Below are 13,160 nucleotides of genomic sequence, written 5' to 3'. Positions count from 1 at the left end.
ATATATTATATATTATATCAAAAATATAAATATATGTTAAAATAAATTAAATAATTTATACAACAAATAAATATTTATAATGATTTACTGATTAATTTGTTTCATTAATAGTTGTATATGCTGGAATTCAGTACTGAAAGGGATATATCAAGTTTTCAGTACATACTTATTGCTGTGAATGAGAGGTATAGATAGTTCTGTTATTACCATATGCCTGGAAAAACTTCGTTTGCAATCATTTATTACTGACTATATAGCAGAACTTCTTAAACATTTTTTACATTTTATCTGAGGAATTTTTTCCTGGCTAGAAAATACAGGTATCTATAGCACATATGAAATCAAACATTTACTCATAAGGAATTTTATTTTAAAATGTTTCTTTGATATGCATATATAATTTTACCTTTTATTAAATGTAGAAAAATATACATATTAATGAAATGGATGTGCTTATTTATTTTCATGTAAAGAGTCTTGGCTGAGTATTTGATACTACAGGAGAGAACATCATTTTTAGAACAGCTGTTCTTAGAATTGATTGAGGCCTTGATTTTATTATGGTTATTACTGAGAATGCTTCCTCATATAAGTGTTCAGTGCAAAGTGACAGACGTATATTGGGGAACATCATAGAAATTGGAAATCCTGTCCTAATCCCAAGCCAAAATTCATTTAATAATTTTTTTAAAAAATTTAACAATCAAGTTTATAGTAAGTATAATCTAAACATAATAATTTGATACTAACTTGATGAAGAATAATGGTAGGAAAATATTAAAAATCTTTGTTGTCTCTAATTAAACCATTATGCTTTTATAAGAACAGAAGATTATATATACAGTAAAAGATGCTGCAGTCCATAGGATGCAGTCATCTAAGATCTCAGTTTAGATATTCCAAGAAGCAGTCATTGGCTTCATGTCAAGGGATGGCAGGCACAGTGTAAACTGCACATGTTATGTTCAGAAGCAAGGCTCCAGTGACACCACACAGTGGGACACTAATGGGTACTGCTGCAAATGCTGTGAAGTGATTTTGTATTAAGTTGTTGTACATTCAGAAACGCACATTTATGGTACCACATTCTTTGTGGCCTGGACATTCAGTTTTGTGCTTCTGTATATGGGGTCATGACCCACAGTTTAAGGAGCTGAGACCAATAGTCAGGCTTTAAAATCAGATTGAGAACTCATAAATGTGTAAAGTTCAATCTTGACATCAACTCAAAGCAGGATTTTGAGGGCATATTGTTACTATTCTTACCTGACACTGAAAAGATCTGCCTTCTGTGTTTGTTTTTCTAGATCATTTCTCTATGTAGCCCTGGCAGTCCTGGAGGTGACTGTAGACCAGGATAGCTTGAACTCAAGAGATCCACTTGCCTTTGCCTCTCTAGTGCTGTGATTAAAGGCCTGCACCACCATGCCTAGCCTGATACTGGCTTCTCAATTAGGTTCTCTTGTACTGTGCCAAAGAAAAATCATTCCTTGGGGTGTAAGCAGTGCAGAGCTTGGTTAGCCTCTTATTTCTGTGTTGTCTTTAAAAATATTTAGTTATACATACTTGTTCTTCCCCACCACCCAACTAACACTAATCAAAGCATCACCCCTGCTTTTTAAAATAGTTATTTTTAGGTTTACATTTTTTTGTCTTTGTTTCTAGTTTTATTTTGTTTTTTTTTTTTTTTTTTTTTTTTTTTTTTTTTTTTTTTTTTTTTTTTTTTTTTTTGTTTGTTTGTTTGAGAGAGGGTTTCTCTGTAGCCCTGGCTGTCCTGGACTTGCTTTGTAGAGCAGGCTGGCTACAAACTCAGAGCTGCCTGCCCCTTGAATGCTGGGACTAAAGGTGTGCACCACCACACCCAGCTGACTTATTTTATTTTATTTATATGAGTGTTTTGCTATGTCTGCAACATCTGCATGGTGCCTGGTGCTCATCATCTTCCCTTCTCTGAAGGGGTCTGTGAGCCTTTGCTGTAGAGTATGGAGAAGGTATCTCATGTTATTTGTGGGTCATAAAGCTCCAGTTTACAGCACCACTATTGTCCTGTCAGTGAATCTTAGCAAATATTTACCTTCTTAATTTATTGTAAGTAAATTGATACCTTTCTCGAAGCATCAATCTTAAGAGGCTGACAGAGGCAGTCAGATCTCCGAGTTCAAAGTCAGTCTGGTCTGCAGGTCTACATAGCACATTCCAGGCCCTCTGTCTGCCTTTGCCTTCTGGGTGCCAGAATTAAAGGGGTGTGCTATCATGCCTGGCATAAAATTTTTCCTTTTATTCTTTTTACCCCCTTTGTAACCCTAATGTAACTATGTCCTGAGTCCCTCTTTTCTTTCGTTACTTTTTAATCACCCTGAGTGAGGTAACCCAGTCACAAAAAAACACACATGGTATTACTCACTGATAGATGGATATTAGGAAAAACTCACAGACCATATGAAGCTCAAGAAGAAGGAAGATGAAAGTGGATGCTTCAGCCCTACTTAGAAAGGTGAACAGAATAATCAAGGAAGATAGAGGGTAGGAGAGACTTGGGAGGGAGAGAGGAGGGGGAAGGGAAAAGAGGGGAGCAAATCAGGTATGGAAGGAGATGGGGTGATGTACAGAGGGTCAGGAAATTGAACAGAGGTGTGTAGCAGTGGGGGAATGGGGAGCTGGGGGTAGCCACCTGAAAGTCCCAGATGCCAGGAAAGCAAGAGGCTCCCAGGACCCAGTGGGGGTGACATTAGCTGAAATACTTTCATTCTTAGACAGTCTCTTCAAACATATATATCTTTTTTTTCTATTACCATTAATTATTCCAAAATTCTGATCTATTTCTCTCACTGCCTTTAAGTGAGACTGTTTCCTTGTCCAGCCTTGGACCCTTAGGCAGATTACCATCCCAGGACTTGGTTGCTTTAGGAGGAGAACACTACTTTTTCCTGTTGAAAGAGAAACCCATCTCTTGTATTAGATGATTGTTGACTGAGGCAACATGAAGTAGTTCAGAGTTCAGGTCCAAGCTCTACCACTCATCCATTGTGGGAGAAGCCTTTGCTAAAGGGAGATCAGAGGCTCTAAGTATAGGGATGTTGTGTGAAATCTCTTTACTCTGTAGGTTTCATTTATGAGATACTTTATAAAGGGAGTATTTCCTTCTAGGTCTGAGACAATATTTCTTGAAGTAAGTTTTTTAAACTAAAATTTTTATTTATTTATTTATTTTTTGTGCATCCCTAGAACTTTGAAATGTTATTTCATACAAGTAATATTTGGCTGGGCATGATGGTACATGCCTTTGATCCCAGCACAGGGAGGCAGAGGCAGGCGGATTTCTGAGTTTGATGCCAGCCTGGTTTACAGAGTGGGTTCCAGTACAGCCAGGTCTACATGGAGAAACCGTTTATCAGTAAATCAAAATGCACCACCACCACCCCCACCAAAAAAAAACTAACCAGCCAGTCAAACAAACAAAACCACCAAAGCCACAACCTTAGATTGTTGTTTAGAAAAACAAACCTGAGCCTGGCTCCTGGAAAGTGTCATTGTAAGAGAAGGATGAGCCTCATCCAGTACCGAAGCAATTCCTGTGCTTACATTCTCCCCTCTGGTATCTTTCACAGAATCGTTTATGTGATAAATGGTCAATAAACATGTTTTCTTATTTTTACAGATAGTACACATCCTAAATATGACTTCTGCAAAAATCATTTCTTTTCTGTTACCATGTGATGAAAGTCTTCATTCACTACAGTCTCGAATTGAGCGTGAAACAGGAATAAATACAGGTTCTCAAGAGCTTCTGTCAGAGACAGGGATTTCTCTGGACCCTCGGAAACCAGCCGCTCAGTGTGTTCTAGAAGGAGTTGTAAGTTCTGTGGAAGCGGGGGTGGGGGGTGGGTAAGGGTCTTGTTTAGAGCCCAGAAAGACCTCTAACTTCCAATCTTCCTGCTCCTGAAACTGAAGTCACAGACCTGAGCTACCTGCATAGGGCTATTTTGATTTTTTAGTTGACTAGTGTTTGTATTTATTTATGGATGATAATATAGTTATTCAGTACATGTGCATACTGTGCAATGATTAAACTCTAAGAGAAACAATTTCATTCCCTTGGCTATTTCTGTGTGTTGGAACTTGCAAACTCTTCCTTTACTTACATTAAAATATATAACTTTTACATAGACTGTAGTTTTCCTTATGTCCTATAGAAACTGAGGATAAAAATGTGATACACACACATACAGCTAGGTGTTGTGGTACAAATCTTTGATTCTCAGCATTGGGTAGGTAGATCCTGTGAGTCAAAGCCAGTCTGGTCTGCATAGTAGGTTGGAGGCTAGCCAGGGCTATGTGGAGAGACCGTGTCTCAAAAAACGTTTCTTATAACTTTTATTTTGTTTCTTATATTATAGATGTATATATAATATACCCATCTCAATTGTAACTCATAGACTTTATAAAAAATAAATTTAAATTAGTATAAAAATATTTCTATTCCTCATGTCCATTACCTCTTAGATTTCCATTCTACCCATTCCATTAATCTACTTTCTGCCTCTGTAGATTTGCATGCCTGTATGTGTGTGGGTATGTCTTTGTGTGGGTATATACGTTTATGAGAGTCTACATGTACATATGTCCTATGAAGGACAAAGGTCAGCCTTAGTGCCATTCCTCAACAACCATTAGGCTCTCATATTGGCTGCAACTTATTGATAAGGCTAAGCTGGTAGAACCACCATACCCAACTTTTTTTTAAACCGTGAGTTCTGGGGAATCATACTCTGGTCTCCATGCTTGTATAACATTACTTATGTAACTAGCATTATATTTTGAGCTTTATCAGTGGTAAAGTATGTGTAAGCATTTTATTCCACACCTGTTTGCCTTTTTGAAAAACAGTCTGGGCCAGGTGGTGGTGGTGTATGCCTTTAATCCCAGCTCTTGGGAGGCAGAGGCAGGCGGATTTCTGAGTTCAAGGCTAGCCTGGTCTACAGAGTGAGTTCCAGGACAGCCAGGGCTACACAGAGAAACACTGTCGGGGGGGGGGGGGGGGGAGGGATTGAGTTTTCAAGAATCTTTAAATTTTGATTTGTTTCTTTTTTAGAGGGGCTGTGATAGCTACATGGTTTATTTGTTTGACAAAAGTAAGACTGTATATGAAGGACCATTTGCATCCAGAAGTTTATCTGATTGTGTAAATTATATTGGTAAGTAGAGTCCAGTTAGTGGCTGAACTTTAATCTTGAAATTACATAATTAGTAGATATGATCTTTTTATGTTTTTGTTTAGTATCAGTATCTGAGGTTTCTATATGTGGTTGAAAATGGAGCTAATGTAGTTTGGGAAATATGAAGGTAGATTTAAATCACCATAGCTCCTTCATGTAGAAGACCTCCCTTCCTGAGGCTAGGGCTCTATAGAGAGGAGAGTGAAAGTCACTAGTAAGCTCACTCTTTAATTGTTCCTTCATTATATGTTCAGATCTTCACACACACAGCCTATCCTGTGAAGCTGAGCTGCTGGTTCAGGAAATAATAGCTATATTTCAGAACCAGAAAAAAAAAACTGATGGACTATAGAGGAAATGGGACTTGATTTAAAGCTTGAAAGAAGTAAAGAATTTGGATTAGTAGAGAGAGAAGGTGTATTCTTGACTGGAAAGAAGCAAGGTTAAAATTAAAATATACAGGAATAATCTCCAGTTCCTTGAGAGAAGCAGTTATGTCAGTCATACAGCCCTTAGAGCTAGTTAGGCACCAAGTTCGTTTTAGCATCTATGGGATTAATATTTGGAAAGGAACTGACAAAGAATGAAATATAATGTCCTTGGAAGTAGCTCACCTCCCTTAATACCATCGTACTTACAGTACAAGACAGCAAAATTCAGCTGCCAATTGTACAGCTGCGGAAAGTGTGGGCTGAAGCAGTGCACTATGTCTCTGGGCTAAAAGAAGACTACAGCAGGCTCTTTCAGGGACAAAGAGCAGCAATGTAAGTGGGTTGTTTTTAAGCATAAGGCCATGTGTATCATGTACTCAAGAGTTACTCTTGCCAGGTTTCACTGAGCAGGATTATGTACAAGGCTATAACATTGATCGTTAAATTTTTTTAAAAAAACATAATATGTCTGTGTGCGTGTGAATGGGTGTACATGTGGAAGCCAGAGGTTGATGTACTAAGCTGAGATACTTGTGTGTGCAAGGCAAGCACTCTGCCCACTGAGCTGTCACCCTGACAGTATTCTAAGCAGACTTGAGAGATTTCTCATCAGTAGTGTAAAGTCACTCAGCTGCCATGACTTGGAAGTAGTCGTTGCTGAGAGATCTCAGCTGAAGCAGATTGTTTGTCACAGACAGCACAGGCAGGAAATAGGCCAGCTACTTCTCAGGAATTGATAATAGAAATTTAGGTTTTGGCGTTTGGATACTGTATGTTTGTAAATTGTTATTCGGTGTTTCTGAATGTTGATCCTTTTGTTTTGTTTTGCTATGGCTTAGGTTAAGTCTTCTTAGATATAATGCTAACTTGACAAAAATGAAGAATACTTTGATCTCAGCATCTCAGCAACTCAAAGCTAAATTGGAGTTTTTTCGAAAAAGCATTCAGCTTGACTTGGAGAGATATAGTGAGCAGATGACTTATGGGATATGTAAGTGTCCGGCTGTAATGTATTTGTAAGGAATGTCTAGTCTCTCAAAACCATCTGCTCTATTGTTGACACATAGCCAGTTATTTAAATTCACAACAGAACAATACACAGGATAACTTAAGCCATCAAACTGTTTTTATTTTGAGGGTTAACTCATTTAATCCCTTAATTGAGCAACTAATTTCATATTATAGTAAAATTATTTAACTCTAGAGAAGATGAGTAATACAGATGAGACTTAAGACTGTGAATTTTAAAAGTCTTATCCTAAAAAGGGCATAGAGAATCTATACTGAGATGACTTCTTAGCAAATATTGTACTAAAATGTGTGCTTCCCCCAATTGGAGTATTGAAATCAAAATCCTTAAGATAATGGTAGGAACTCTGGGAAATGAACCTTCATGGATGCATCATTTCCTTTAACAAAAGTCTGAGAGAGATTCCCTTGCCCTTTCTGCCATGAGAGAACACAAAAGGCAGCCATCTATAAGCCAAATCTTCTCAGATTCCAATACTGTGAGAAATAAATTTCCATGGTATATTTGCCACCTAGAGTACATTTGCATTTGTTTTCTAGTTTTGTTCTAACAGTTTAGCAGCTCAAATGGAATAACACATCCAGGGGAATCTTAAATTAACTTGTTTTTCTGTTTAAAACATGTATGTATTTACATACATACATACATTCACATATACATACATACAAACGATTTCCAAGGTCATGCTTTTTTCTAACCCATTTGCTGTGGAGTTCTAGCTACTGTTTTCTTATTGTACACAGTCTTCTGACTTAACCTTATCTTCCCTCAGATGTGTTAAGGATTTATAAAGAATTAAAATTCAAATAAACTGAATTTGTGGATGTCATGAAACATCTCTTTTTTAAGGAAGTGTGTTCTGTTTATAGTTATATCTGACAAAAGTATGGATATCTCAGAATATCCAGTTAGTGAACATGTTTCTCCTCCAGTGCTATTTCTTTGTTTGCATATTATAGGCATTCTTATGAATGACAAAACATAATTATTTCATTAAAGCATCTTTGACTTGTCATAGGCATACTGTGCAACTATTAAACATACTAGTTAACATAGTGAAGTAGATCTTGTTGTGCTGAGATAACATGTCAGTAGAATATTTGACAGTGACTGTCTTGTTACTTTTCTCTTGTAGTGAACAAGGCAACTTATAAAAAAAAAGCATTTAATTGGGGGTTGTTTACAGAGGATAAGTCCATGACCAGCATGGTGACTGGCAGGCAGGCAGGCATGGCTCCAGATCATAGCTGAGTGCTTTCATCTGATTCACAAGCAGAAGCCAGAGAGAGCAAGACTGGGCCTACCTAGCATGGGCTTTTGAAACCTCACAGTCCACTTCCACTGACATTATTTTCCAACAAGGCCACACCTCTTAATTATTTCTAAACAGCTCACCAACTGGGAACCAATCATTCAAATATATGAGCCTATGGAGGTCATTCTCACGAAGCCACTACAGTGATAATTAAATTGTGGGGAAAAGATGCTTAGATTAGATTGTCTTCCTTACTTGTAGAGAATAGAGAATATATCTTGTAAGAATCACGTTAGTGAGAACACTTGGAGTAAAGGGGATAGTCTTTTCTTTTTATATTTTTTCTGGTTTATTTATTTTTACAGTACAGGGAATTGAACCTAGACCCTTGTGTTGTTTTTGATGCAAGGTTTTATTATGTAGCCCTGGGTGGCCTGGAGCTGACTACATAGACCATGCTGGCCTTGATCTCCCAGAGATCTGATTGCTTCTGCCTCCCATTCTGGATTTAAAACATGCGCAGCCAAACTCAAAGCCTCGTGTACACTAGGCAGCTCTTCTACTACTAAACTACATTCCTAGCCAACATTTAACTTTTCTGAAACATGTTTATGTATTGCTTTAAGATAAGTTTTTTTGGGGGGTGGGTGGGAATATACACTATTCTCCTAGAACTTACATAACAGCTCTGTGGCTTCAAACAACAGAGACGTAAACGCTCAGAATTTCAAGGCTAAAATCTAGAATCAAGGTGCTAGCAGTGCCATGATTCCTCCGAAACTTGAAAGAAAGATTGCTTTCTAACTCCCTAGGATTACTAGCGGTGCTTACTGTTCTTTGGCTTATCACCTCAGTTGTCGTCTGGTATTCTCCTTTGTTTCTGTATATCCCTCCTCCCCGAGGCTGTTCTCTCTAAGGATGCTGGAAAAGAGGCACACTGTTGGGGGGGCCTCGCCCAGTCCATTGTGTGTACATACATAGGTGATTAACTTTATAAACTGACCTATTTCCAGTGAGGTTTCCTTCTAAGGTATTGGGCCTTAGGAGTATAGGATGCCTGTTTGGGAAGGACTTTCAACCCATTTGTATCTTTGATGTTGATAGATACAGCCAGGCTAATATTTAAAGATATAATTATTTAAGGGGAAGCCAATTTAGACTTGATTTTTTTCCCCTTATTTCTTTTTTTAGCTTCAGAAAAAATGCTGAAAGCGTGGAAAGAAATGGAAGAAAAAGCCATTCACTATTCTGAGGTAAAATCATCGAACTCACTCTGTGTATTTCATGACTCCATTAGAAATTATCTTTGATTTTGACATATAAAAAGTATTTATCTTTTCATTTCTGAAATTTAGACAAATTTCTTATATATGCTTTGAAAAGAGAATGGAAGATTATCATGGGCTATAAAACTAAAGACATTAGTAGCTTCATTAAACTCCTGTTTCCATTTTATTTGTGTGTGTGTGTGTGTGTGTGTGTGTGTGTGTGCGTGTGTATTAGGGACACAGTCTTTTCTAATAGGTTTGTGAACATTAAATAGAAGTCAGTAATGACTTGTGTCTTTAGTAATTTTTCTTACTGGTTTAAGTAAGATGGCTTCACATCTAGCTTAAATGGGAGAGTTCTATGTATACCTGTTGTCTTCTCATAATTAACAATAGTACCTTAGAGTTATAGATGCTTCCCTGGGTGGTATATTCCTTTCTTCTCCTGTATGGCTTGTGCTGTTGCCTCCCTTGGTGCCAGTTCATACTTACATTGAGATGTGAGAAGCGCAGTTGGTATTGTGGGGCTGATATTGCAAAAAATACCAGTGGTTTCAGTGGCCACTTGGTTTGTCTTCTGAATGGCACTTCTGTTATTCTGCTTCTCTAGAGGCCAAAGCAAATGCTAGTCATAGTTGACTGTGGTTAGAAGGGAGACATAGGAGTGTGGGTTTTTTTATTTATTTATTTATTTATTTTTGAGACAAAGTCTCACTGTATAGCCCTAGCTGGTCTGGAATTCACTATGTAGACCAAGCTGGCTTTGACTCACAGAGATACATTTGCCTCTGCCTCCTGAGTGCTGGGATTAAAGGTGTCACCATTGCACTTAGCATAAGGTTTTTATATGAAAGACTGTCAAAAGCATAATAAAGCCCCTCCATGGCTGAGGGGCTATTAGCAGTTATGGCTGCTGGTAGAAGGAGAGTCAGTTTTCTTTAAGGAGGTGGTCCCTAGTACTTTGATTATGTCCTGTTGTATGGCCTCACATTCATTAGTATATGGTCATCACATTTGGATGCTGTGGCTTATTTTAAAAAAAAAAAAAAAAAAAGATAAGAAGTTGGGAGGAGCAAAAGGGGAACTGGAGGAGCAGATCTGAGAGGAGTAGGGGGAGTGGGGAGTACATATCAACATACAGTATATGTACCTAGGAATTTCTCAAAAATTTAGTAAATTATTCTTATCATCATTATTATCATTATTATTACTTAAATAGCTTTAACCAGACTAATGTGCTTTGTACTGTAATCCCAGCACTTAGGGAAAGTAAAACAGGAGAATTATAGATTCAAGAATAGTCTAGGCTATGTAATACCACTGTCTCATTAAATAAGCACACAATTAGCTTTAACAAAATGACCTTGTTGTAGTAAAATAATCTGTTCTACTGCTACAACAGCTCATGCTCTACCTCTAAGACCTGAGCCTTGTTGTATATGGTAGTAAGCCTGTCATTTTCTTGGTTTGTGTCATATTTTAGGTTGGTGTCATTGGATACCTTGAGGATCAAATTATGTCTTTGCACACTGAAATCATGGAGCTACAGAAGAGCCCCTATGGAAGACGCCAGGGAGACTTGATGGAATCTCTGTAAGAATGTGTCTGTGCTATTGGACTTCATTCTATCATTTTTTGTTTTGTCCTCCCTACTTATATCTGGGTTTTTCTTCCCTCTAATATATTCCTATAATACAATTGTCTTAAGAACATGCGTTTCTTTTGTTGGGAAGAGGTTGGGATCTCTACACTATGTATGTAGAGATCAAAGGACAGCCTCGTGGGTGATACTTCTCCCATCTACCATGGTGGGCCCAAGAACTGAACTTAGATTGGAAGCTTGGTTGCAAGCGCTTTTACCTTCTGAGCCGTGTCTCCAGCCCTTAGAATATCTTAAAAGGAAGCTATGATTTCCCCATTTACTTCCCTTTTGGTCTAAGGTATGATCTCCTAACTCCTCTGTTGAAGTTAATTTCCTAAATGTCTAGACTAGAAACTTCAGATCTTCTCTCTGATCACAAGCCATGATTTTTCCCCTGTGTCTCTGGTGCATTGGGTATTATATTTGTGGTGGAAGAGCAGAGCAGATCTGAAGCATGTAAAAACTTTATGTTTTGGAAACTAGGCAGATATCAAAGCACTTGCTGCTCAAGCTTGAGGACCTGAGTTTGAATTCTCCAGAACCCACATGTAAGGCTGGGTGTGGTCTCAGGTCTGCAACCCTTGTGCTTCTACAGCAAGGGGCACACAGACTGGAGAGTCGCAGGAAGCTTGCAGGCCAGCTAGCTTTGCACAGGCAGCAGCACACAACAGAGACCTGACTCAAGTAGCCGGCAAGGACTGACACTCAAGGTTATCTTCTGACCTTCTCACATGGAATATGGAGGTGGGCACTACACACAGAGACACCCACACGCAGAGATACCCGCACACACAGACACAGTTGGGTTTTGGTATTTTTTTTTAAAGCTCCAAGAATGCTCTGTAAAATATTCTTTGATGATCTGTACTTGCTAAAAAAATTGGATCTTGTCCTAATAACCAACATTATTCAAGTCATGTATTATTAATCATTAAGTTTCTTCCACATACAGACAGGTTTTTGTTTTTCTCTTTTGTAGGGAGCAGCGTGCCATTGATCTCTACAAACAGCTAAAGCACAGACCTACTGGTAAGACACTTCAATCACAGTATTTAAAGGAGTTTTAGGGAATACCCTAACTGAACAAAGTGGGTGGAGTTTAATGTTTTTTAACTTAATAGTAAGATCCTGCTTTGGGATTCTTTATGCAACATTTGTGTTATAATAGCTTTAAATTTATAAAAACTTAAAAGATTAGAAGGGGAAAGTAATAAGTATATTGAAGTAGAAAAGTTTTTTTTTAAGTTTTATTGCAATATGATGAGAAAAGTTACATGATTTCAATTTATCTGAATTTGTTAACATTTAAAAACACATTTTAAGTAAATAGAATTAAATCACATTCTTGTTTTCCTTTTGTACCCCAACTCCTTCCAGAGACCCCCCCTTCAATACCTACAATATCTTTTTGTGTCATATTCTTTAAAATTTATAAAATATTATAACAATATAAATGAGTATTATAAAAGTTGTTTGGTATAAAACAACAATCAATTTAACAGTCTTATGTAGATGCTTGTTTACAGCAATACTGAAAATACAAACATTTTTCTCAATATACATTTTAAATAACTCCAAACATATTAACTGTATATTTCAAAATAATACATCACTACTAATATTTCTTAAATTAACATAAACATATAAAGTGTTTTTGTTTGTTTTGTATTTAATAGAGCTTAAAATCTTGGCTCTTACTGTGGTAACACAAGAAACATCAAGCAAAGCATTCAGTCTCACTCTTTGTTGTTCTCTTACAAGCCACCTCACAGTTTAATTGTCTACATTTCTTTTGGGTATATAAATACTTTTAAAATATGTAAGCTGTTCTGAAAACCATAGTATAGTGTAAAAATATGAAATAAACAATACTACTAATAGAGAGGCAGAATAGGAGAAGCAAGATCTCAAGACCATTATGTTGTACACAGCAAGACACTCTCACGAACAAACAAGCTGAAAGTATATATGGATTGTATAATATTTGACCTATTTCTCCAATTATCAAATTAGAGAGAACATTGGATGACAATCAACAAATTTCTAATTCCTCATGTTTTTGGATTTCAATCGATTAGGATATGTTGGTAATATTAATTTTCATATTCAGATATTAAGAAAAAGTAATTGTTGCTTCCTATTGTTTTTGTTGTAAGAGGTGGAACTAGGTTTGTGTGGATTTGTTGAAAGATTACTTTCTTGCTTCTTCTAGAGTGTAGATTTACTCCTTATGTTGATGTTTTCCATTACCCTTTGTAGGGCTGAATTTGTGGAAAGATACTGTGTAAATTTTGTTTTGTCATGGAATATCTTGTTTT

The 13,160-nt window shown here is 37.1% G+C and overlaps 1 protein-coding gene and 1 long non-coding RNA gene across 10 annotated transcripts in view; one reads left to right on the top strand and one right to left on the bottom strand.

The window, feature by feature from the left end:
* Nucleotides 1–13,160, bottom strand: part of LOC116103888 — an 87,962-nt gene that overhangs the window by 50,753 nt on the left and 24,049 nt on the right. The window lies entirely within an intron of this gene.
* Chuk (component of inhibitor of nuclear factor kappa B kinase complex) overlaps nt 1–13,160 on the top strand; it is a 35,320-nt gene that overhangs the window by 13,911 nt on the left and 8,249 nt on the right. For all 9 annotated transcript variants that reach the window (XR_004123608.1, XR_004123610.1, XR_004123609.1 and 6 more), the window contains exons 10-16: nt 3,659–3,853; nt 5,093–5,195; nt 5,857–5,980; nt 6,487–6,638; nt 9,124–9,185; nt 10,684–10,793; nt 11,822–11,871. Coding sequence is in view for 5 of the 9 variants with exons in the window: in XM_031390400.1 (XP_031246260.1) it covers nt 3,659–3,853; nt 5,093–5,195; nt 5,857–5,980; nt 6,487–6,638; nt 9,124–9,185; nt 10,684–10,793; nt 11,822–11,871 (796 nt within the window). In the remaining 4 variants the exon portion in view is untranslated. The remainder of the gene's footprint in view (nt 1–3,658; nt 3,854–5,092; nt 5,196–5,856; nt 5,981–6,486; nt 6,639–9,123; nt 9,186–10,683; nt 10,794–11,821; nt 11,872–13,160) is intronic.

Source organism: Mastomys coucha, unplaced genomic scaffold (assembly GCF_008632895.1).
Source record: "Mastomys coucha isolate ucsf_1 unplaced genomic scaffold, UCSF_Mcou_1 pScaffold21, whole genome shotgun sequence".
Taxonomy (NCBI): Eukaryota; Metazoa; Chordata; class Mammalia; order Rodentia; family Muridae; genus Mastomys; species Mastomys coucha.
This window is presented reverse-complemented; position numbering and strand designations above follow the sequence as displayed.